The following is a 23,819-nucleotide window of genomic DNA, read 5'->3' as shown; positions in this document are numbered from 1 at the left end:
CACCCAGCTGCTTCTGTAAACGTCTTCTGATTGGCTAGTCAGTTGTGCGCAGCTTTGTGAATGAGCAGACCCTGGCAGTGTCCATGCAGAGAGTAATCCATTGCCCTGATCACAGATGTGACAATGACTGCTAATCACTTCCAGACATTTGGCTGCATTCCTCATTGTATGACTAATTCATGTAGTCACAGAGCTCAGACAAGATGCTTGAGGGAACTAAATGCCAGAGAAATCCAAACTCATATACTCATATTTTCATATTATCTGTTACCTGGACATGTCAGATGTTTTCTTTTAAAGCAAAAATAAAAAACACCACCTCACTTACTGGTGAAAACTCTCTATCTGTCTACAAACCGAACCCCGAGAGTCTGGCACCATTTTAATTAATATTATTATTATTATTATTATTATTATTAATAATATACAGGATTTATAAAGCGCCAACACATTACACAGCGCTGTACATTAAATAGGGATTGCAAATGACAGACAGATACAGACAGTGATACAGGAGGAAGAGAGGAGCCTGCCCCGAAGAGCTAACAATCACCATCTTATCTTGCAATGGAAAGAACAGTAAGCGACCATCCAAGTTCTTCTTCAGGTCAATCTCTCTGCGCATGCATGGGATCGGCACCCTGATGACACATGCGCAAAAGGAGCAGCCCACAGCCTCCTGGGATATGTGACATGTATCACTGGGGACTGCGAATTTCCCATTCAGTCTTTATTAAATAAACATTTGCAATATAAAAAAGGAAAATGAACCCTAATATATATTGACAAGATAGATCTGTTTTAATGGATGAGATGGTAAATCAGTATTTGGTCAGAATATCAGGAATTCTTTTCTCCATTAAATGAAGGAGAGCTGTGGAAAGTCGCTGGGCACTCAGCAGTGGCATCAAGTAGTACCAAGTTAGCGATAGCGTTCTGATCGATATTTGATGGTATTCCAGCTGAATGTGAAATCTGATAGATATAGATTGGTGTACAGCAGAAATTCAGGTAAACATCTGATATCATGGTGCTCACTGTGATATAAGTGTACAGTCTATATGTCTGCTCATGATGAGTTAGTAACTGGAAAATATTCACTAAACACCCAGCTATATCATTTTGTGCATCCCATGGTGTAATGTTTAATAAAACTGTATAACGAAAAGAAAATACCTGATATAAGACCTCCTGCACTCCTCTCCTGCACCTATTGCCTGATATAACACCTCCTGCACTCCTCTCCTGCACCTATTGCCTGATATAACACCCTGCACTCCTCTCCTGCACATACTACAAGTCCCACCCCATGAGATGCCATTATATTAGTATTGTCATCTCACATGCCAATATTTTCGTAATTTTTTTACACCTTTAATAAAACAAGATGTTTACAAATACATAGCAGCTCCCTAGTTTCACCTCCAGCCCCAATGGAACTAAATGTCTAAATGTATAATATAACTTATTGTAACACCTCTAATGCTGCTTGTTACCTCTTTCATGGTTGATATTCTTCAGGTATAATAAAATAGATAAATCACAGTTTATGTACGCCCAGGCACTGGCAGTGACATGGTTAAATGTCACGGTCCTCCGTACAGTAGGGGGCGGTGTGTCAGTATGGCTCACCCCCAGGTCTGGCTGACAGTGGTGGGTATCAGAGGGGATGCAAGGTGCAGACATCACACCGCATATACCGAGCTGTCCTGTTCGCCTGCCATCAGTGTGAGCGAATCTCATCCCCGGGGAGCTGAGACGAGGTGAGGAGTATAGGAGACGTACAGCCTGTGCAGTGCTGCTGTGTGAGCCCTCAGATATCTGCTGCTTTGTTGTGTTTAGGTTGTCCTGGAGCTCATCACACAGGCCTGCCATCTCCTGGATCCTCTATTATTATTATTGTAGGATTGTGATACAAAATAGAAATGATTTATCTGCTTACATTTATAACATTGTATTGTAATAAGATACAAATACAGATATCTGTAGACTGTACATTGCAGCACATTGTTCAGCTGTCACCTTCCTCCAGGAGATGGTTTTCCTAACCTGTGATGGCATTGTATTAACACATTATTATATATTGCTGCATGGTCACCAATTGTACTGCTAGCGGAAACACAGGGCTGATGAGCTTTACCGTGGTGCTTTTTTTTTTTTTCCATTTGACCATTTTCCATTTCCAATTTTTTCCCATATCACTAGCCAAAGTGCACTGCGTTAGTATCCCCATCCTAAGGGTGCAGGTAAATGGAGGAACATTACCTGATACTTCCTACTGTCACTTACTGGGTCCCGTCATTTTGGTATTTCAGCGTTACCAACACCACATGACTTCTGGAAGCGGTTAAAGCAGTAGTTAACCCCAAACAAAAAAAAATCACACCTTTAATCCCGCAGATCAGTCTGTCCATTAGGAGGTTTCTTCCATCCGGTCCTGTGTCGGCCAGGCGCAGAGGGAGCGCTGGACGCCAACATCTTTTTTTTTTTTTTTCTCTTCTTCCAAGTTCTTTTTCCTGCATCACTGGATCTCGCACTGCGCAGGCACGAGGTGGGGTGATGTAGGGAAAAAATTGCAGATCTCATTGCGGATGCTTAAGATTGTGAATTTTTTTTCTATTGATGAAAGGGCTCCTTCCACGCATGCCCGAGATGCTCAGACATGCTCAGAAGGAGCAGCCAAGAGCCTCCCGGGATGCGTGATGTAGGTACGATGCTAACTTCCCACTAATTCACTTAAGAAGCAAACAAACCAACTTTTTACTTTAAATTAAGGGATTGTCTATCCTTGTATGTAAAGTAAAAATTCTGAGTTTAGATCCCCTTTAAGGTATAACAGTGTTTCTCAACCAGGGTTCCTCCAGAGGTTGCTAGAGGTTTCATGCGCAGCGAGCATTTTGTGACTCTCAGATCAGTTACAGTGACACCAATGCACTTTTTGGCTATCTATAAGGATATTTTTCCCACTGACCACCACACTAATATACTGTCAGCTGTTGGTAATAATAATTCTAGCTGGGGTTCCTTGAAGAGGGGGTTCCCACACGTTAAAAAGGTTGAGAAACACTGTTATGCTATTGAATGGCTTTCTTTATCACTTCCATGCAGTTCTTCCCTGCACTTTTATTTATCACAGTTGTACATATACCACAGTAAAAACACAATAAATGGAATCGATAACATCATCACATATAAGAGTTGTTTTGCCTACCAATGGATTTGTATTTTTGTTCATCCAGTCCAGGGATTTACACATCTCTATGTCTACAACACAATAAATATTAAACAGCGCAGACATAAATTACAGAAGTATTTTGTGGTTTTATAAATCTGCCCTTTAGTCATCTTTCTCTACTTAGAGAAGAACTTACCCAGAATTCTGTGAAACTAATGGTATCTATATTTTAAGATTTTTTTCAATTGTCTTATGTTGTTGTAGGATGTTCCAACCACGCTAATTTTTCAGTGTCCATATCCATATATTGGGATAGTTGTTAGCAAATTAGGATGCCAACGTACTGCTGTGTTTAATGCCTGGATAGATTCTGAAATATTCCACATCCCATGCTATCAGTACATCCAAAAACTTTTGTTTTGTGTAGTTACCATTGTGTTTTTGCAGCCCTGCTCATGTTCAGTACATCACAGAGTTGGTACAGAGATATGCAGTTGTACAGCACTGTTTATATTTAGAAATAAAAGTTCATCTTTCTTTAAAAAAAAAAAAAACAACTATATGGAGTGAGGTGCATTGGGTGCCATTGTTATTTTTTACTGTAATGGGTAGCTCCCCAATCTTTATGATTTAGGTGCTGTATTACCGTGTCACTGATGCAGAACCAGTATGTAAGGCAAGATAATTACAGTGAATAATTTATTATATCTATTTCAGGTTAGTGGCAGAGAAAGCACTGAAGTGTGGTGTTCACGACAGACAGTAAACCAGCAATTTTGGAAGAAGACATTCAGTCATATCTGTAGAGAGGAACAAGTAAAAAGTAAAGTAAACTAGCCACAAGTTTTTCTCTTTGATGGTATGACGGGCTCAATTTATAAAACAGGGAATCTGACATCAACTCAAACATTCCCTGGTGGAAATCATTCACTATCAATGAAACACATACACCTGGAAGAATCCCAATGTCTGATTCCCTTATTTATAACCCTAGTGTGGTCTTTCCAAGCTTTCCCATCCTGCCTGACTTTGTTCTGATCATATGTATTTGTTTCTATCTAGAGCTCTGGTAATCCTCTAAAATATATTTTCTGCACTCACAATCTTGCAGTTTTACATGAAAAGATAATTTAAGCAAAAAAAAATTATAATGTAATAAAGTAATCATACATGAAAGGATGATATGGCAATGTCCTTTGCATTACATACTGGCGGATTGGAATCTATACAGTATCTGGTTGGAATTGTTTAGCTATTTATTTGTTTTTAATGCTTTAGAAAGTTTAGAAATACTAAATGAAATCATTAATCTGAGGAATAGGAGGATATCACCTGCATGTAAAGAATGGGTGACAATATAATATTGATGGTGTAGCATTCCAGTGTTTAAATGCTGTGTAATGTCCAACTTTATTCGGCAAGGCTGGATGTGGGTATTCTTTTTATTCTTCCTGTAGTTGCAGTATAGAAGTACAGGTAGTCCCTGGGACTGTAGGTTTGTTCTTAAGTTGAATTTGTATGTAGGCCAGAACAGATATATTAATTTAGGAAATGCAATTAGGACAGATATTTGTCTCAACATATTAGGCAGTGTGGTGTCAGTTACTGTATAAAATCCTCACTGTGAGTTAATTACAAACAAAGCAAAAAAAAAAAAAAAACTTTATGAAGCCTAGACATTAACAACTTAGAGTCAATAAAGAGTTACAGGAGGCTGCAGAAAGAGCTCACTCCCTAAGATCGCCCACAACCTCAGCTGTGTTTAGCAAAAGATTTCTTCTGCAAGTCATGTGAACCACCCTCCATCAAACCTCCTTCCTGCACAGGGAAGCCTGTATGTCAGATCTCCTTAACTCGGGCACTATCTGTAATATACGATATAACTTAGCTAATGTTATTTCTTTTTCTAGGCATTGAAGAACATCAGATCAAATAGCCAGCCTCCCTTACCCCAGTAATCCTTGTGTACAAGGTGAATTTTAGTAAACTCCAGATTGCCTTTTCATTCAATGCCTAACGTAGAGGGTGACGAAGAAGCTAATGGTTCTTGCAACAACGAGCAGAAGTCCACAGAGAAAACTGAGAAAGACAATTTGCAAGACAATGTCAAGACCTACAATGTGGGAAACTTAGAATCTGTTAGTGATCGTCATTATCCTTGGGGATGTCCAGTGACTCATACGAAAGAAAAGTTCTATACTATATGCTCAGACTATGCGTTCCTAAACCAAGCTAAATCTCTCTGCAAAACCTCTAGTTCTGCTAGCAGTGGAAGTTCCCAGGAGAAACCCAGCTTAAACAACTCGTTAAATTACATAGATATTCCGGCTAGTGGTTCAGACAGCATTTATAATGAAGATACCAACTTGGACTCTTTATCTAGTGACCCTGGGACATATCCTCTTGCCTGGGAAATTGACAAATCTGACTTCAACACAATGACTACAAAGTTAAAACCCAAGACAGGTAAACATTTTTTGCCCTAATATTTTCCTTTTATTTTCTGTACAGGATAAATAAACAAGTTTAAAGAAAAGTTACAATGGTGGGTAAAAATATACCCTGCTAAACTTTGGTAGATAAAAGAGGCAGAGAGAAGTATTTGCAGAGACCTTCCCTAGTCCTTCACATGCTTTAGCAATGCAAAAAAGAATGTTCACTGTACCCTTCATGTAAATGGTGGTAAAGTGATTTTAGTGGCTTAAAGAAAAGTTATCCATATGTCAGGAGGGTAAAGCTGGGAAGCCATTGGGCTTCCAAATGTAATTTTCTAGACCACTCAACAGGGTTAAAAGGGAATTATTGTGATTTAAATTTGTAGGATACTTACTGTGTTCTTTCTGTTAGTTTAATATGAGAAAACTTTTTAAATTAACCTTCTCTTTTTCTGATCCATTGTGATCTAGGTGTGGTTAAACAAATTCCAAAGAAGAAGCCAGACAGAAAAGTGAAGCCACTACAGGAATGCACTCAACACTTTATAGTGGATGAGATTAAGCAACGTAAAGTTCTAGATCTCCGAAGATGGTACTAGCCCGTTTTATTTGTAACAGTATTTACAAACTCAAAGTATGGTATTTTAGGTGACTCCTGATAAACATTCTTGTAAATGTGCAGCTGTAATGAAACCCATTAGGGCATTTCTTCATCTTCAGGAACCATCATACCTGGGGTGCACTGGAATGCAATGTTTTGTTAAAAAAAAAATTCCTACCCAGCCTGCCATGACTTTTATTACACGTTCATTCCTAAACTTCAGTAGGAAGTGCAGAATTGGGCTGACCAACATTTTAATTTTTCAAAGGTGGATGTTTGTATGCCCTGGAGTCTGAGGGTCCTGGTGTTCTCCTGATAATGAAAGGTATTGTCAGATCCTTGAGGGTGACAGTTTTTATTACACAATTACACAAAATGATTTAGGAAGGAGTTACAGCTTTGGCCAAAAACATTGTACATGTGTAAAAAAAAAAAAAAAAAAAAAATGTTACCCACTTTATTGTTAATAGTAGTACAATTGTTGTATCATGGGAATTGTAGTGTTGAAGAAATATGTATAAATATTTACAGTGTATTATGTATATTATAAAAGGTAATATATAATACTCCACATTTGTCTCCCCAGGTATTGCATCAGTCGGCCCCAGTATAAGACCTCCTGTGGTATTTCATCTCTAGTATCCTGCTGGAACTTTCTATATAGCACTCTGGGATCAGGAAGGTATAGTGCTTTAAGTCAATAAATACCTACTAGGGTATTCAAGTAATGCAGAAAACTGATTAATATCCAAATTGTTTTAGTAATTTCTCATGAACATTACAATTTATGATAGGAACTTGTTTGTGATGATTTATTATCAACTGTTTTGAATAAAAGATAGGTCGAGTTTAAAGCTCAAATCCATGCACAACAGGTCTCAAGATTATGGTAATTGAATGTAAGATGAAAAACGCCGGCCAAGTGGCCGCTTATGCAAGAAAATGATCAGTGTTTTAAAGTGAAGCTGTATTAAGGAAAAAAGGTGCACAATAAATTTTTTTTTTTTTTTCAGGCAAATGCTAATATAGTACTTAATAAGTAATAGTACCTAATCCCTAATGTAGGAAATAGAAATGTAGGTGTTGTCCAATTCTGGACAGGAAGGAGAAAAAAGTAAATGTAGGAACAGGCAGATTAGCATGAGAGTAACTTTAGAGTAACTCATTTATTTTGCACATTAAACTTTGATAAGGGTTTACGTTATTCAGGATTATTGTGTTTAAGTAAACAAGCCTGGGTTCACAAGGAAACACAGTATAATCAGCATATCCAGATATAGTCGGTTTAAATGTATCCAAAACTAGACTTAGCCTTTCCCACTTCTAACTTGTGAGCCATATGTTGTTTCTTAATATGATGGATGCCCTCATTTACCAGTACAGTAACAGAGTGTGTCAAACCTGACATATACTGGAAAAGGTAAGCTTTGTATACAACATGCCTAAAACCGTTCATTGTTTTAATTTGTTTTATTTGACATACTGTATGCTTGTATGTGCAGTGTGAATATGCCACGTCTATGACAGATTACTTTAAAGTGGTTGTTCCCATCCAGGGTTACTCAAGAGGTTGCTTGTTTCAGTAATGATGAATTTCTGAGAAGCAACTGCAGACATTTGTTTAAATACTGTATTGGTGGGCATTCTTCCTATCAATCGCCAATGTTAGGAACAAGGCGGAGCCCTGCTCCTACATATCTTTTTATGTAAATTCTTATAAACAAAGGCATATACTTGTTTCTTTCCCTGTATCCAGTATCTTGATTTCTAGTGGTTGTTAAAATTCTAACTTTCAGGGGAAGTAAATATACTCTTTGTTTGTAGAGTGGCTGCTACATGTCACTTGACAAATATTTGACAAAGGCTTTAAAGCCTTTCATTTTTTTTCTAGCATTTTTTACTCATATCAATATTTGGGTATAACATGTTACTGGGTACTGAAGAAACGATGCACCATTCCAGAATATAACTAAATGGATTAGAGATGTACATTCCATTAACAGACAAGAATGAAAAGTGCAAAAATATACCTACTGAATTATGACATAGTTTGCACAAAATGTGTTGCACTCTATTATTTTAACGCTTAGCAGCTTTTTAGCAAGTCCTTTGTTGCCGAGTAACTAACAGTTGTAAATTTCAACAATACCAGTAACATTGAAAATTCTTTATTATAAAAATTTAAAACAAACGATAACACAACAAAACATGCAAACCACATATGCATGAATTATCCTCCATATAATTCATGAGGATAACTCATGTATATGTGGTTCTTCTGTGTTAAAAAGGTTTCTGAAGGCTGTCTTGAAGCATCAATTTGTGCAACATCTAGTTTTTCCAGTATTTGAGTTAACGTGTTAAAAACGTTTAAAAAAAAACTTAAAAAAAAGTTTCTGATAAAGTTGTTTGATTTCTTTCCCACAAAGCCTCCCACCAATCACTCAAGAAGAAGCTCTACATATATTGGGTTTCCAGCCACCCTTTGAAGAGATTCGTTTTGGTCCATTTACTGGAAATACCACTTTGATGAGGTTAGTCTGCAAAATTCTTTTATACTATGGACATATTCATATTCAAGCATAACACTATTACTTGCAAAGCTTTTTATATATCCTGCTGACCCCACACCCACCTACTGGCCTATATATGCCTTATTGCTTTTTCTTCTTAAATAATCTACAGTCTCGTCCACTATGGCTTCCGCATTAATCGCAGCCCTTGTGAAAGTGACTAACAACTTACTAACTGCTAAATCTAAAATCTAGGCTTTTGACCGAGTAAACCATCCCCTGCTTCTCCAGATCCTCTCCTCTCTTGTCATTAAGGGTAGTACTTGCTCTTCGTAGGATGTGTGTTGTTACACACTCCCTCTTTCTGTTGGTGTACCACAAGGCTTGGTCATCACAGTTTTGCTCATCTATACCTTCTATTTGATCTTGGTCCGCTTTCTCTCCGCCATGCGAATCATTGGGTCCTGGACGCCTTTAACCTTGATGCCGGTTTACTGGTTTTCCTTTAATGGACCACTTTTGGTAGGTAATAATCACTGCATATTGAACAGCCCAGATCTGCCAGCTCATTTTCCTGCTTACAGCACATCACTATTAAGAAATGACTGGTATTAGTTTCTGCCTAATGTATCCTACCCTTAAAAGGGGTCATAGTAACCAGATATATTGGTGAAAACTCACTTAGGCAAGTATAGGTTTTGCAAATATTTTAGCTTTTATTGATAGTTTTTTCTTTATTTTTAAATCTTTTGAAATTTTAAATAATTGTTCTTCTTTTTCCTAGATGGTTCAGACAAATAAACGATCATTTTCATGTAAAAGGATGTTCATATGTTCTTTACAAACCTCATGGAAAAAACAAGACTGCTGGAGAGTCTGGTGAGTGATTTATTAAAGGATACACCATTGTCTAAGACCCCATTAATGGGATCTACAGACTTTTACTGGGAAAAGGAGCATGAAGGGAAGGAAGGTAAATAGAAAGGAGGAGAGAGACAAGAAAAAAGTGAGGGAGTTATGAGAAGATATGCAAGAGGGAAAACCTCCACTCTTATGGAATGAATAGGGCATTTTTTTCAGATGCAAGTTAGAGCATTGTTAGGACAGAGACCTGACAGGCTATGGTGATCTGTTCATGGATGACGTTCATTTATTGTGAGATATGGAATACATGGGATATCTGAGATTTTGGGGAGGTGGGGGCTTTAAATAGTAGGGCCTCCCATGTTTTTTTTTTGGGGGGGGGTGAAGGGGGTTAAGTTTAAGATGGAGTTATTATAGAAGTATATTTCAAAGGTGTGGAGCTTAGGAGATGTCAATCAGATGTGAAGTATGATCCCAGGTGTGTAATAACTACAGTTTAGCAGTGGGGGTTGGTAAGATAAGACTTGTAAAAAATATTTTAGCAGGACTTAAATACCACCTATGCAGTATGAGAATTTTCCAGTGATGTATAAAGGGAAAAATTAGTTTTGGGCAGTGTGGGTTTTCTCAAGATATTTATTTAAAGTCTGTTAGTATAAGCTTCTGTTAAAATATGTATATATACTGTATATCCATATTTACCGCATTTCATTTATGGGTAGCACGGTGGCTCAGAGGTAAGTGCTCTGGCCTTTGCAGCGCTAGGTCCAAGGTTCAAATCTCGTCCAGGACACTATCTGTATGGAGTTTGCAGGTTCTCCCTGTGTTTGATTGGGTTTCCTCTGGGTACTCTGGTTTCCTCCCACATTTCAAAAACATGCAGTTAGGGTAATTGGTTTCCCCTCAAAACTTGATCTTAGACTGTATTAAAGACATATGACTATGAGACCTTAGATTGTGAGCCCCTTTGAGAAGCAGCTAGTGACTATGGCCTTTGTACAGTGCTGCGTAATATGATGGTGCGCCATAAATACTGTGTAATATTAATAATAATAGTTTCATTATATAACTGCTCAGCAGTTCCTACCACTGATCCCTTAATTCACTACAGGATACAGTAGCCACATAAAGGACGCTGCTGTTGGCTGCCTGAACTGTTAACCTTCCACATCTACATTTAAAACCATGTAAACTTTACTATGAGGTCTGAATGGCTTATGATGCAGGGGAAATTGGGAAGGGAGTGTGGCAAAATAATGAAATTGTAGATTTAATTGGTTTATACTAGTTTATGAATCCTTTTTTTAATCTCTGAATGGAGTAGATTTGTTTCATGTGCCTATTTTTCTCAAAATGCATATCTGCTGTTTTGACCCGGTTTCCTATTTATGCTTTTCAGCGGCTGGAGCTTTGTCTAAGTTAACTCAGGGTTTGAAAGAAGATTGCATGGCTTACATTTACCACTGCCAGAATCATTACTTTTGTCCTATTGGATTTGAAGCCACTCCAATAAAGGCATGTAAAGCCTACAGGTGAGCAGATTCTGAGGTCTAAAAAGTTCTACATCCAGTTGATTTGTGTATAAATATTTTATTACTGGTTGTTGATGTATGTGAAGTTGGGAAATATTAACCAAACACTAAACATCTTAAAAAAATAACAAAAAATAGCCTCCATGCTTCCCTTATATCATGCTGACTTTAGTGATTTAACTTCATAAAAGTATGCGGATAGGCATTTCAGATATCTATCTACTGTATTTTTCGCCGTATAAGACGCTCCGGAATAAAAGACACACCCAATTTTAAAGGAGGAAAATCTAGAAAAAAAAGACTCTGAAAGATTATTCCCCTTCTGATCACTCATGTGCCTTTCAAATTCCCTTTCTGATCACTCAGTGTAATTCAAATTCCCCTTCTGATCACTCTGTGCTTTTTTTCCACTGTACGGCAGTTAGGACAGGGAACAGCAGGGGGCGCTGTGCCGGCTTCTTTCGCTCTGCACTGCAGCCAGAAGGAGACACACGCTGCTGCCAGAGAGGAGAGGAGACACACGCTGCAGACAGCGAGAAGAAGAGACACACGCAGGATCGGGTATCGGGTGAGTATCTTATTTTAATTATTTTATAACACATTTGTCATATAGGACGCACCAACTTCCCCCCCCAGTTTTGGGGGAAAAAAAGTGCGCCTTATACGGCAAAAAAAACAGTATATACTTGTTTAGTTTAATGACTTGGGTACTAATAAATTAGGAAAAAGCTGGGCAGCTCAAATTTTCCTAAAGATGCCAGCAATGCCATCGCCTTGTATGTCTCCCAGGAGAAAGTTTCCTGTACTTCTAATTTGATAAAACACTTTAAATAGTAAAAGAAACTTATAAAAAAATATGTACACTGTGGTATGCTAATTACATGTTTTACTAATATATTTCTGTTCTAGAGATCAGCTGTTTCAGCATGAAGTTGAATACTGGATATTAATAGGAGAGCCAAGCAGAAAACATCCAACGATTCACTGTAAAAAGTATGTTAGCTATTCAATGTTACACAAGTTCATTGTCATCATATTAGGTTTGTACATGAATAAATCATTCTATTTTCAAAAACTACACTGGAAGAATAAAGGAAAGATGGGAAACTTTCTAGAAAGATATGCATATAAAGCAAAAATGCAAGGATGTGAATCCAGTGTGTTACATTATTTAAATATACATGTAGCATACAACATTCTACTTTCTTTCACATTTAACCATGAACAGTTTTGTTTGCTCTTCTGAAAAAACTAGAATGTTGTTGTTTGGTGTTCTGAAATCATGCAACAACCTTCCTTGGATATATATAAAAAATATTCAAATGTAACCATTTAACTACATGAAGAATAAACTATGAAGTTCTATAAATATAATTGGTGGAACAAAATGACTGTTTATTTTAGTACAAATCATATAATGCCCAAGTATTTTTTTTGTCAGCTTTAAATATTTAGAGGACATGTATCATGTTATCATAACACAAAATCATCCAAACCTAATTTGTTTTGAAAATGTTTGTTAGAATTGTTTATTGGCTGCATTAATGTTTATCATTTTTTTTGTTTGTTTTTTTAGATGGGCAGACATTGTTACAGATTTAAACACCCAAAATCCAGAATTCTTTGATATTCGACACACTGAAAGGGGCCTACAATACAGAAAAACTAAAAGGGTGAGTTTTATCACTGTAATTTACATCAGAAAAAAAAAGTGTAGTAACTGTTGTCAGAAACCCTGTATGTAAGGACCCTGCTATTTTACTGCTGCTACCAGAGGTTCACTACTGTCTTCTGTGGCTCTTCAGTGTGAAGTTTGAATCTTATGATCTGTGCCACTTTTTTTTAAAGCGGGGGTAAAGTGAATGTTGATAAAGAAAAAGAATCTTTGTTCCGTGGAAAAAAAATTTAAATCCCCCTTTGGCCTTTATGCTTGAGAAGGCTGGATTTTTTTAAAGGCTTCCATTTTTTTTTCTATTCTAGACTGAACTGGTGTTCGTCCTCTTCTCTATGTTGGTTCCCTACTGAGATTTGAATCATGGTTTCTTTTGTTTGCGTGACTAATTATTATATTAAGATTGCCTCCTCAGGTTTCTCTTCAGTAAGTTGTCTGGAAAGACTCCCCTTTGATTTGGGGCTTGAAGGTTGTTTCAGTTCATATGGGATTTTAGGATTTCCTTTCCTCATGGTAGGTTGTGAGGAAGTCTGCCCTTGTTGGTTAAGATGACCGTTTTCCTGACATTCCCTTGTTTTTGCACATACAAGGTATCTATGTCACTCAATGGACAAGAAAGAAAAGGGCCACTTACAGTAAAATTATTTTCTTAGAGTTTATAAGGGGAAAGAGTCCACTGCTTGAATGATCTTGTCATTGGTAGTGATTGCTATTAATCTGAGGCATGCTGGTAGTAGAAGCGTTATACTGGGCTCTCCCTAAAGTTATGTTACTAATCCTTCTGTATACCCAAAGGTTCACGTGTCCTTAAATGGACTTCAAGAAAATGATTTTACAATAGGGTTCTTAAAATTTTTTTATAATTGTATATTATTATAATTGTGTAATATGTAACCTATTTTAGACTGGAGGAAACCTCCATTGTATCATGGCTTTTCAAAGACTCAGCTGGCAAAGATTTGGTCCTTGGACCTTACAGCTTGGGAACCTGAGACCTGATCCCCAGCCTCCAGCTCAAATGAGAAGAATCCCTAAATCAGAAAGTGAAGATAATGTGACGAAGAAACCACACAGCCACCTGGGAAGGTCATTTAGTACTGGCTTTCAGCAAGAGCTTGCATGGAAGAGGATATATAATGTCAATGAGAGACGGGGCAGTGGCTCCCCAGAGAGTGAAACAGATGGTGATGGAACTGACTGACCTGAAATACACCATTTCAAAATGATATACTACAACCGTGTGCTATTTTATCAGTTCACAGCAATAGTGATAGAATGTGAAACCTGTGTTTTAGAGGTATAAACAACACGCACATACCTCTTGTATTTTTTTACTTTTGCTCATATCTGTTACTTTAGTAATATTACAACACAGTGGTTTCTAATGCCATACAAGGTCGAAGTGAGATTTCTGCTGTTATCCAAAATAGGGTTGTAAGCTGCTTATAATACTGAAATGCTGTAATCATACCTGTGATACTGTATGTATAACAAATACTTTGTTGCATACTGAATCATGGCTTTTTTGCCTCAAAGATAAGCCATTACCTATATACCCAAATCCACGAAGCTGGGAGAAAACCTTGAACAACTTAGTACTAGCAACCTGTTAAGAAAACAAAAAACACTATCTAATGTGGTTAAATGACTCAAAGTGAGGAATTAACTATACATTCTTGCCACACCCGGCAAGTGACACATTTACGATCAGTTGGTGCTTAGCAAAACATGAATTTGCTAAGATGGTTCTGTATTCGCTAATGACACAGTTGTTTTATTTCAGTCCACTTCAAAGTTTTTTTTTTTTTTTTTTTTAACTGCTTATGTACATGTGCTGCTTTAATTGGCTTGTTTAAATTAGCAATACACCAGTACAAATTTGTATTCACCTCCTCGGTGGTTCATTTCTGTCCAGATTTATATGTCTAAAAGCAGTACATCATTGGTTTTCATGAAAATTTATTTTACAGTATAATATAATAGTATCCGTGTAATTAAGTTTGAAACACAAAATCATGTCAAAATAATAAAGTTAAAAAAATTAATAAACTTTGACATGATTTTGTGTTTCAAACTTTAATATACTTTTTTTTTTTTTTTTTTACCCCGAGCCACAGGTTAAAGACCAGAAGGCTGCAGAGAAGGGCCTAGCTCTCTCTATGTAAAAGCTGCAGACTTAGTTGGACCCCCACATAGTCAGATATAGAGTTTTATATTTAGCAAAGAATATGCTGCCTTCTGATTGTAACGCTCTAGTTCTGATTAAGCAGGGGTGGGAAGGGGTGCACTGGTTTCTTAATGAAGTTCTCTTCAGCCTTCTGCTCTTGAACAATTTTGTACTGGTGATCCAGACTTTTTAAGCAAGGCCTTTAACACATTTTCAGAGCAATATTCTCTTTCACAATTTCCCTAAAAATGCATTTAAAAAAACAAAACTTCTATTGGTCTTTAAAGAAATCAATGTGAAATTTTGCCTGTGTACAGGAGTTTATTCATTCCTGGAAGATTGCTAACAGGCAGGTAGGTTGGCTTGTTACAGGAGTGAAATAGCTTGTCCTTTCTAAAATAGGAACTTTTCTGTGTACAGTGCAATACCCCAACTCATGTTTTATGGAGTTATTCACTTTTTCAGTGGGTTTTTGTAAATAACACTCAAATACTGAAATTCTGCATATTCTAATATATCAGTATCCCAGTTTGCACATTTTCTTAATATTAATACTTTGGAAACCAGGACAAAAATAATGGTCATTTGAGTAGCTTTCTAAAGCAAAGATCCATGAAAAAGTGGTATTCTTCTATATGATAGCAATGGCTCCAGCTATGATTTTAGGATTGACATCCAGTCATTCACTGTGGCCCATTCGATTTTTTCAATAAGCACATATGTAGTATGATGTTTGATTTCAGTATTTAATTGACTTTGTTCGAGGGAAACAATGGTTGAGGAATGCAAAGAATATTATCTATATAACATTGTTAGTAAGCATGGTATTGTATCAAGTATGTTCAAGAATCTGCATGATTTACTGACTAGAAAAGGTCTTTCCATTTTTTTTATCCCCCAATTTTCTCATAATAATAGGAAAAAAAATCCTGTGCAATTGTTTTTTCTTTTACTGATTTGTATAGGGTATTTTATATATATATGTTTCTGCTGGAAAATATATATTTATTATTTACCATACCAAACTGTACGGCATGTTAATAATGCTGGAAAATCTGATTTACTCTTAGAACGGGAAAACGATTTTGCTTACTAGTAAAACTTATTTTCTACTTTTTATAGTTGTATTTCATTAATGTCTTTCTTTGCTTTTGTATCACTGATTTCCATTCAAATCCAAAGTATTTCAAAAATTCATATGTGTTTTTCTATATTTCTTAAAAAGCTAAAAAATCAATTTATAGGCATTTCTAAAAGAGGTTTTTAAATAATTGGATGAGTGGATGTGAGCATATGTTTGACATAATTCCACTGGCAAATCACAATGTTTCTTCCAGGGGGATGACCCACTCTATTGTCGGGTAAAATCCACAGACAAATCATCCATATTAGTTGACCTTCAGTTAAATGATTGCTGCTATTCTGTGGCCCTGAGCGTTATTTAATTTAAAATTTATGTAAACTCCAACTATGAACTTCTCTTTTTTCTTGCCTTTGGTTTAGCTAATATACCATTGAAAGCTTCTGTTATATCTGTGCAATACATGAAAAATACCAGCTAATTATATCCAAAATTCAGAACTGTCACGTGTTTTCTGTGCACTTTTGTGTTACCTACTAGGAGCATAATTAGGTATTTCATTTCCCATCTTCAACTACAGAACACTTACTCCCAATGTTGAGGAGATGAGAGGGGTAAGGATGGAAGTGGGGGGGAATTCATTGATTTAGAAAAAGACGACTAAGCAACTGTAAAGCCAGTGATCGGCTTTGCCTTCCAAAACGGTTTATAATTCTACCAAACCACTGCTGTGATCAGATTATCTCTCTGCTCCCCAATTCCGCCAAGTAGGTAACAACACAATTTTCTCTTGACTTTGTCTATCAAGTGAGCCTGATGGGCTTTTGTTCTCTTTTACTCCTACACAAATGTGTGTAAGTACACAAACCCCCTTGAAGCAGGTCCAAGGCACTGGTCCATGAATTCTGAATAATCTCTATAATACTGTTAAAACACAGACCCTCACTGACCTGATCACACTGCAGTTCAGCATTGTGTACTGGCTCAAAATGCAGAACATGCTAATTATTTCTGATTTCTGCTGGGAAATGAACTCACAAGAAAGCAATTTTATCACTGGGTCTAAAAAAAGATATGCAATGAATACAGTAAGTGTATATTTAAAAATGTATTTGTGTTGGAGAAACCAAATAAGGCAAAATAGAAGCACATTGAACCTCAGCATTAAGTGCACCTTACAGCTATAATTATTGCATGTTTGGACCTCCAGGCCGTAAAACATCTTGAAGTCTTTTAATTTCAGATGGAGTGGTTCGACAGCAGCCTCCTGTGGTAATAAATGTATTGTAAAATTACCATTACTAGTTTAAGAACATTTGAAAATCTTTAAATATTATATTTTTGAGGCTTGGTTAACACAACATATTAACATTAATTCCACTGCATAACAAAAAAATAAATATCTGCTACTTGGTGTAATCAATGTGTCCTATATTAAATCAAGTGTTCTGAATCCAAATCCAAAGTCACATTTTGCCTAGGACATCAGAATCTTAATTATGCGTATATACCCGATTAGCTACATTCTCTCGTTCCGCAGTTACTATGTAATCTCTATACATAACTAACTGCTTCATAGTTTCATGACGTTACAAAAATGTATTCTGATGTTGCAACAACATATACAATGACACATAATTCACCTGAGTCCTCAGAAGTGTTTCAGCCACTTGCATTTGCCGCTCTGCTTTCCCGTTGCAGAAACCAGCAGTAGTCACCCATCATGTTGGGGTTGCACCGGCCTTGATATCTTGTTTCCATAACCGAAATGTCCTGGTGCAACCTCTTCCCTTGTTCATCACTCACATCCCCCAAATTTTGTAGGAAGAAGTCCAGATGGGAATGGTTTTCAGCTCGCTGGTTGCCCAGAAAAGTTTTGTGCAACTAGAACAAATGAATCCCAAGCAGCAAGTTCAAGGGGGTTGAGTTTGTCTCTGAATGTTGCATCACACATCAAATTGTGGATTTGGGGACCAACAAAAATGCCTGCTATAAGTTTAGCATGTTATAACTTTTCCAAACTTGTCCTTCAGATACTGAAAACCCATACCATCACGATCCATTGCAACGACAACGTTTTTCATTAATCCAAGTTTATTATGAAATGGCAGAAGGTAAACTTTCTGTGGATCAATGAGTGATTGATTTCTGCTTCGGTTGTACTGGCCCACAGTGTGTTCAGGTCTGGGTGGCCATTCTTTCACTTTGTAAAGGTTGCTGTCATCAGGACAGTTCCACAGGCACAGAAAACATACTTTTTGTATATCCCAACTGCAGGCCAAGAAGGAGTGCCACCATCTTCAGGTCACCACAAACGATCCACTTGTGTTCTGAATAGTTAATCAATTTCAAAATGACCTCGATTGATTTGTATGTCTCTTTCATTCCCTCAGCATTAGCAAGAGGAACAAAGTTTTTCGTTACCTTTATGCAGCAATACAGCTTTCAAACTTGCTTTGCTCAAGTCTGACCAATCTCCACTGCTCTGGTATGTATTCGCAACCTACCTCCATCAACAGAATACTCATACCGGTACAGAAGCAAATGTCATTTTCCAGCTAATAATAACCTGAAAACTTTGTGTGATGATCACAAAACTGAAGTTGCCATCCCTTTTTGTAGCAAATTCCACTCCTTAAATATGGAGGCTAACAGTTCAGACTTCTCTTTTGACAAAGACAGGTCCCTTACTAGATCATCTAAATCTGATTGGCTTATAAAATGTGGCTTACCCTCTTCAAATTGGGGTTCATAACATTAATTAACATCAACATCATCCTCCTGTTCCTCATCTGACATGTCACGGTCAGAAACAACAGATGTAGAAGGGACTGGCACTGGATTCTCTGCATCATGTGGCACTGGCTTCAGAGAAGATTCACAATCAGGATAGATGATTTTTTACTTAGTCTTCTTTGAAAACCCAGCAATTTTACAGAAGTAGCAGTCCAAGTGATGGTCTTTTGGCTAACGCAAAACCATAGGCACAGCAAAAGGCATTTTATTCCTTTTCCCATTCAACCATTGTGTTGGGCCAACGTAACACACCTGACAGCAGATATGAGGTGCCCAGCTTTTATCCTGATCTTCAATTTCACATCCAAAGTAATACAAATCTCACCTTCTTGGTTAGGTTCTGGCGTTGATCACACGGGGTACAAATGTAGCAAAAAATGTCTGTTTTTTTCACACAGCTGCGCCTACTCATGTCTAGCTCAAAACAGACTCCCTGCCCTAGCTGTACTATCCAATAAGATGGTTTTGCACTAGAGACAAGCCCTTGGTCCATCTTGCCTATATACCTATTTCTGACATCAGATCACTGACTTGACCATGCCCAGCCGCTGGCAGCAGGCATAGTGGTAGCTACAACTGTTTTATTGTTCCCATGTAAAAATACATTACCCAATTACCGACCATTTGAACAGCTATAGCACGCCTATAACTTAAAATCTGTACGTGAACGGCAAATTCTAAGTCGATTCACACTCGATATTATGTAAATCACGTTATCCCCAGTAGCAAAATAGTTGTTGTGCAGTGTTTTGGAAGTTCGCTTATCTTCTAATGCTGACTGTTTCAAGGCTTGAAACCTATCCATTTTATAAAATATACAAAAGGAAATTTATACTTACCAATCCATCTAGCTCCTAGATGTAACCATTCAAGAGCATATTCAGACAGGGGCTTTCCATTACTAGAATTTTGCCAGCTAAACAAGAAACAAAGTGTGACATGAGTACTGCATTTTAAACCTGAAACCCTGTCATAAACACACATTACTTAAGTGGGAATATGGTAGTTGGCTTTAATCAGTTACTTCATTTTGGCAACTCTTCAAGCAGAACACATCTGGCACTTTAACATATTGATTCTATATACTGTACATAACAGTACATCAAATATGATAAATACAACATGTATGTGTCTACTGGAACTCTCTAATAGTACATTTAGAAGCAACTCCACTCCAGCAAAACGTTTTCGTGATTATATAATTGGGAATGGTTAGAAACAATATTTTTAATATTCTCTAGGACTACTCCCCTGGGGAGGTTCCCCTCACTTTTACCTTCTGTGACACCAAGAAAAGAAGTGAGAGGAACAAGAATCACCAAGGAAAGTTTAGCACTTTCCAACTTGTGTTTTTCTACATTCATTTGATAGTTTACCCCTATCATCCTCTGACTCCATATTACCGTGGCAGAGAGGGGAAATCAACATTTAATATGATGCTCACAGATGTTTTAACCCTTCCCCACCCCATCCAAAAAATATATAAAGTTTTGGCAGGACCTGGGGCAGAAACCAATAACACGAATAAGCAAAAGTGATCCTTTGAGAAAATCTAAATTGCTTTTGTGGTAAACGGTTATCTACTAAATCAGGAAAGGTTATACATCTTTTTTTATTGAAATGGCTGAGATAGAGTGTACACATATTATATGGTATAGACCAGTGTGTGTGTGTGTATAAATTATATATATTTTTTTTCCTAAAGAAAATAGGGCAGCAGGCGAGACATTTACCCCAGGTCATGATCCCATTTCTCTCCACTGTTTGGGTAAACAATCCAGCCAATCTCTTGCTTGCAGTTTTTGTTGGCCGAAGATAGAAGGGAGGTAATAAAATCAGGTGAACAGCAATTCACTCCAATAGCCTCCAACTGGGATGTTGTTGCTGCAACTTTCACTGCATCTTCAAACTTATCTCCATAACTGGTGGAGAATATGCTCTAAATTACACAGAACAAAATTTGACACGTCACACGGATTTTAGGAAAAAAAGGAATGAAGATGTTTTTATACTGAACCATATGCTATAATAAATCGTTGTTAAAAATGAATAACAAAAGTAAAAATGGCTCAATTCCCTGCCAGATTCCCTGAACTCTATCAGAGGATTTATCTAGCAGTACATCTGATGGTTAACTCTACAACACAAGCCACTGTAATGCAGGCAGCGGCATGATCACTTTGCTTGATTCTCTGTATCATTAAAATTGAATTCCAGACAAACCATTAAACACACAGAGTTGTTTAAAAAAGTAAGTACACCTCCATAGATATTAATGACTTTTTCAAAATAATTACCCAGCAAATGTTAACAAATGTTTCCAAATGTTGGTAACAGGTAAAGTTGCCTTTTGCTGCTTTCTACAAAACCATCTATAGATCCAATGATGTACTCGGGAAAAAGTAATAACCTTGGCTTTAGAAGCTGGTATTGCTCACTTATGGGGGAAAAAAAATTATGCATGTTGCATAACCACCTACCAATTCCTGATTGCTTTTTTGCCCACTTCTCCATGCACATTTCCTTCAATTTGAGGATTGTGGGTTGCATTGCTTATTCTGGAAGTTTCAAATTCCCGCATAGATAATAATGCACTGATTTAAATGCTATTTTGGTTTAACTTCAGTCTGCAGACCGTTCAAGCACACTTTATTATGAAGCAGAATTCAAATTTGGCCAGGCTAAAGCAACCCCAAAGCACATTTAGTATGGGGGTCCTTTTCTAGAAATGCTGCCTTCACTTTAGAACAATTGTGTACCTTTTCTTTGGGCAAACAATTCTCATTGATTCAGTTCACCTCAAAAACAGAAAGCCTGGTCTTTGGTTATATGGGCAGTGGCAAACTGTAGTTTTGTTTTAGTATTCTTTGTGGATAACATGACCCCAATTCAGGTTAACCTGACATCAGGGAAGGGGCCATAAGAAATGCAGACCTATTTCATATACCATTGTGAATTACCTTCTTATCAAACACTAACCTGACATGAGTAGGACAGCCATGCTTTAGAATTTGGAAATTCCCTGAGAACTTGTACCAGGGCTTCTGCCTCCTTTTGACTAGGAATTGTCTCTATAGCAAACAGATCAACTCCGGCAGATGCTAGGCATTGCATCTGTACCCGGTGCCAGTTCTTTAACTCCTGAAATCAGAGATAAAATAGTTTAAATTCTCATTATATTTTACTTTCACTGATGACTTTGTAAACTAGTATAACAACAATAAATGTAGATTCCAAAAAATACCTCAATGCTCATGTCTCTCACATAACTTCCATTATACTCAGAACCGTCATGAAGAAATGCTCCATATGGACCTATGGATCCAGCAATTAAAATATTTCTTTTTTCTGAAAAAACAATAAAACAATTAGACAACAAAACTTGACAGATCAGGGGAAAGCAGACATCCATGAACTCTAAGGCCAGTAGTGTGTACAGTACTTTACAGTCATTATGGACCTTCATCAAAGTTGAAGAGGTTTTTTTATTGTAGTGAATAAACTTAGTACTATGAGCAAGTCTTTAATTTCTGCACAGCAATTGGTAAAATTACATATTACCATATGGAACTATTCAGATGTGTTTATTTATAAGTATTTTAAAGAACGCTTCTACAAGCCTGACGGTTTGGGTCAGATGGTGAATTATAGGATTCAAGCCACTGATGGAAATGGTGTTTGCTAATTATTACCCGAAGATTGCATGTTGAATTCTTCTGCAGCTTCCCTAGCAAGGGATACTGCCACTTTGAAAAGTTCAGCTGCCTCATCTGCGTTCACATCCAAATATTGTACAAATCCTTCAATGCTAGCTTGGTAGGTAGCTGTAGACAGGACTTCTGACCCACTCTTGAGATAACTAAAACATAAAAGTGTGTACATAAAATGATCAAATACCTAATAAAATGCCAGGGTAGTAAGAACAAGTAAAACAATTCTGAAATGAATCCACTCAAAGTGCTGATAGACAAATATGAAAAAAGACAATTCGTTTTATTTTTAGTTTTGCATAGAGTGGAGAAATAACAAAACCTGTGAGATCTTTAATGCATGTAAATAAAGTGTTAGCTCTCCGAGTTCCAAAGATAGTGCTTCATGGCGATACAATTCATATAACCAAGGACAACACAGCCCTCTTGAGTATGTCAGTACAAGGGCCTATGGTATCCCAGAGACACTTTCAGTTGGACAGTATGAAATCTTAGTAAAGGATCAGCTTTACAGCTGTGAGAGCCGCCATTTTCTTTACAAGACTGATATTGTGCCTGTGTTGTCCTGCACCATCTATTGTTGGCATTTGAGATGTCTGTGTGGAACAGTATTTTGAAATGTAGGTTTTTATTGCTATCTGGGGCTCCATTAAAAATATTTCTAATATTTCAACTCAAACAGTGAAAACTGTTTCACCAGAAGGGAAGTTAAGGGAATCTGCAACAAAACACAGGCAATGAATATACTTATGCAGAGTGGAGTATCGGGTGGCCCTTTGACTGCTGTCTGTGTACCTTCTTTATAATAACAGCGAGGATACATTTCTCAAACTCTAACAACAGTTCTTAAACCCTTCACACTCTATCCAAAACAAATACAAATAGTTTGGGCTTTTGTTTTACTTTAATACATACATACATGCATCTAGAATAATTACAGTTGCCAACCAGCAAATATTCCAGGTCTTCTTTCTGACCATTACCTTGTGTGGACATCTTTAATTGCTTGGGGGTTGGTATGAAGGAGTCTTGCACTCCAGAGCGGATCCCCCTTGAATAGAAAAATGCGAAGTAGATGTATCATTGAATGATAATTGTTGCTTCTCTTTATCAAGTAATCACAAAGGCTTGATTTTATATTTACCAAGAGCATAGGAAGTGATTGTGATCTGAACATGGTAATATACAGTTAGGTCCATAAATATTTGGACAGAGACAACTTTTGTCTACTTTTAGTTCTGTACATTACCACAATTAATTTTAAATGAAACAA

At 37.1% G+C, this 23,819-nt stretch overlaps 2 protein-coding genes across 4 annotated transcripts in view; one reads left to right on the top strand and one right to left on the bottom strand.

Annotated features, from left to right (window-relative positions):
• The first annotated feature begins 1,639 nt into the window (after positions 1 to 1,639).
• BIVM (basic, immunoglobulin-like variable motif containing) lies at positions 1,640 to 14,018 on the top strand. Of its 2 annotated transcripts, XM_072411756.1 has the most exons (11): positions 1,640 to 1,763; positions 3,893 to 3,998; positions 5,086 to 5,641; positions 6,082 to 6,202; positions 6,798 to 6,893; positions 8,641 to 8,745; positions 9,509 to 9,603; positions 10,988 to 11,120; positions 12,030 to 12,113; positions 12,697 to 12,793; positions 13,697 to 14,018. In XM_072411756.1, the coding sequence occupies exons 3-11, from the start codon at positions 5,185 to 5,187 to the stop codon at positions 13,991 to 13,993; spliced, it is 1,485 nt and encodes a 494-aa protein (XP_072267857.1). In that variant the 5' UTR covers positions 1,640 to 1,763; positions 3,893 to 3,998; positions 5,086 to 5,184; the 3' UTR covers positions 13,994 to 14,018. The 2 variants fall into 2 exon arrangements, with proteins under 2 accessions (XP_072267857.1, XP_072267865.1); XM_072411764.1 differs by lacking the exon at positions 3,893 to 3,998.
• Positions 14,019 to 17,135: 3,117 nt separating this feature from the next.
• The window catches only part of LOC140331061 (uncharacterized), an 8,309-nt gene continuing 1,625 nt past the window's right edge, over positions 17,136 to 23,819 (bottom strand). The window contains exons 2-8 of one of the 2 annotated variants that reach the window (XM_072411782.1): positions 23,466 to 23,597; positions 22,529 to 22,695; positions 22,081 to 22,184; positions 21,816 to 21,977; positions 20,570 to 20,775; positions 19,676 to 19,752; positions 17,136 to 17,307 (exon numbers count right to left, since the gene is read on the bottom strand). In XM_072411782.1, the coding sequence (XP_072267883.1) occupies positions 17,228 to 17,307; positions 19,676 to 19,752; positions 20,570 to 20,775; positions 21,816 to 21,977; positions 22,081 to 22,184; positions 22,529 to 22,695; positions 23,466 to 23,542 (873 nt within the window). In that variant the 5' untranslated portion in view covers positions 23,543 to 23,597 and the 3' untranslated portion in view covers positions 17,136 to 17,227. The remainder of the gene's footprint in view (positions 17,308 to 19,675; positions 19,753 to 20,569; positions 20,776 to 21,815; positions 21,978 to 22,080; positions 22,185 to 22,528; positions 22,696 to 23,465; positions 23,598 to 23,819) is intronic. The other variant, XM_072411773.1, reaches the window with a different exon arrangement.

This window comes from Pyxicephalus adspersus, chromosome 1 (genome assembly GCF_032062135.1).
Source record: "Pyxicephalus adspersus chromosome 1, UCB_Pads_2.0, whole genome shotgun sequence".
NCBI classification, from domain to species: domain Eukaryota; kingdom Metazoa; phylum Chordata; class Amphibia; order Anura; family Pyxicephalidae; genus Pyxicephalus; species Pyxicephalus adspersus.
This window is presented reverse-complemented; position numbering and strand designations above follow the sequence as displayed.

Coding starts and splice junctions, on each gene's coding strand:
- BIVM (XM_072411764.1), top strand. CDS start 5,185: ATGCCTAACGTAGAGGGTGACGAAGAAGCTAATGGTTCTTGCAACAAC. Junction 6,203..6,797: donor GTTCTAGATCTCCGAAGATG/GTACTAGCCCGT, acceptor TTGTCTCCCCAG/GTATTGCATCAGTCGGCCCC. Junction 6,894..8,640: donor AGCACTCTGGGATCAGGAAG/GTATAGTGCTTT, acceptor TTTCCCACAAAG/CCTCCCACCAATCACTCAAG.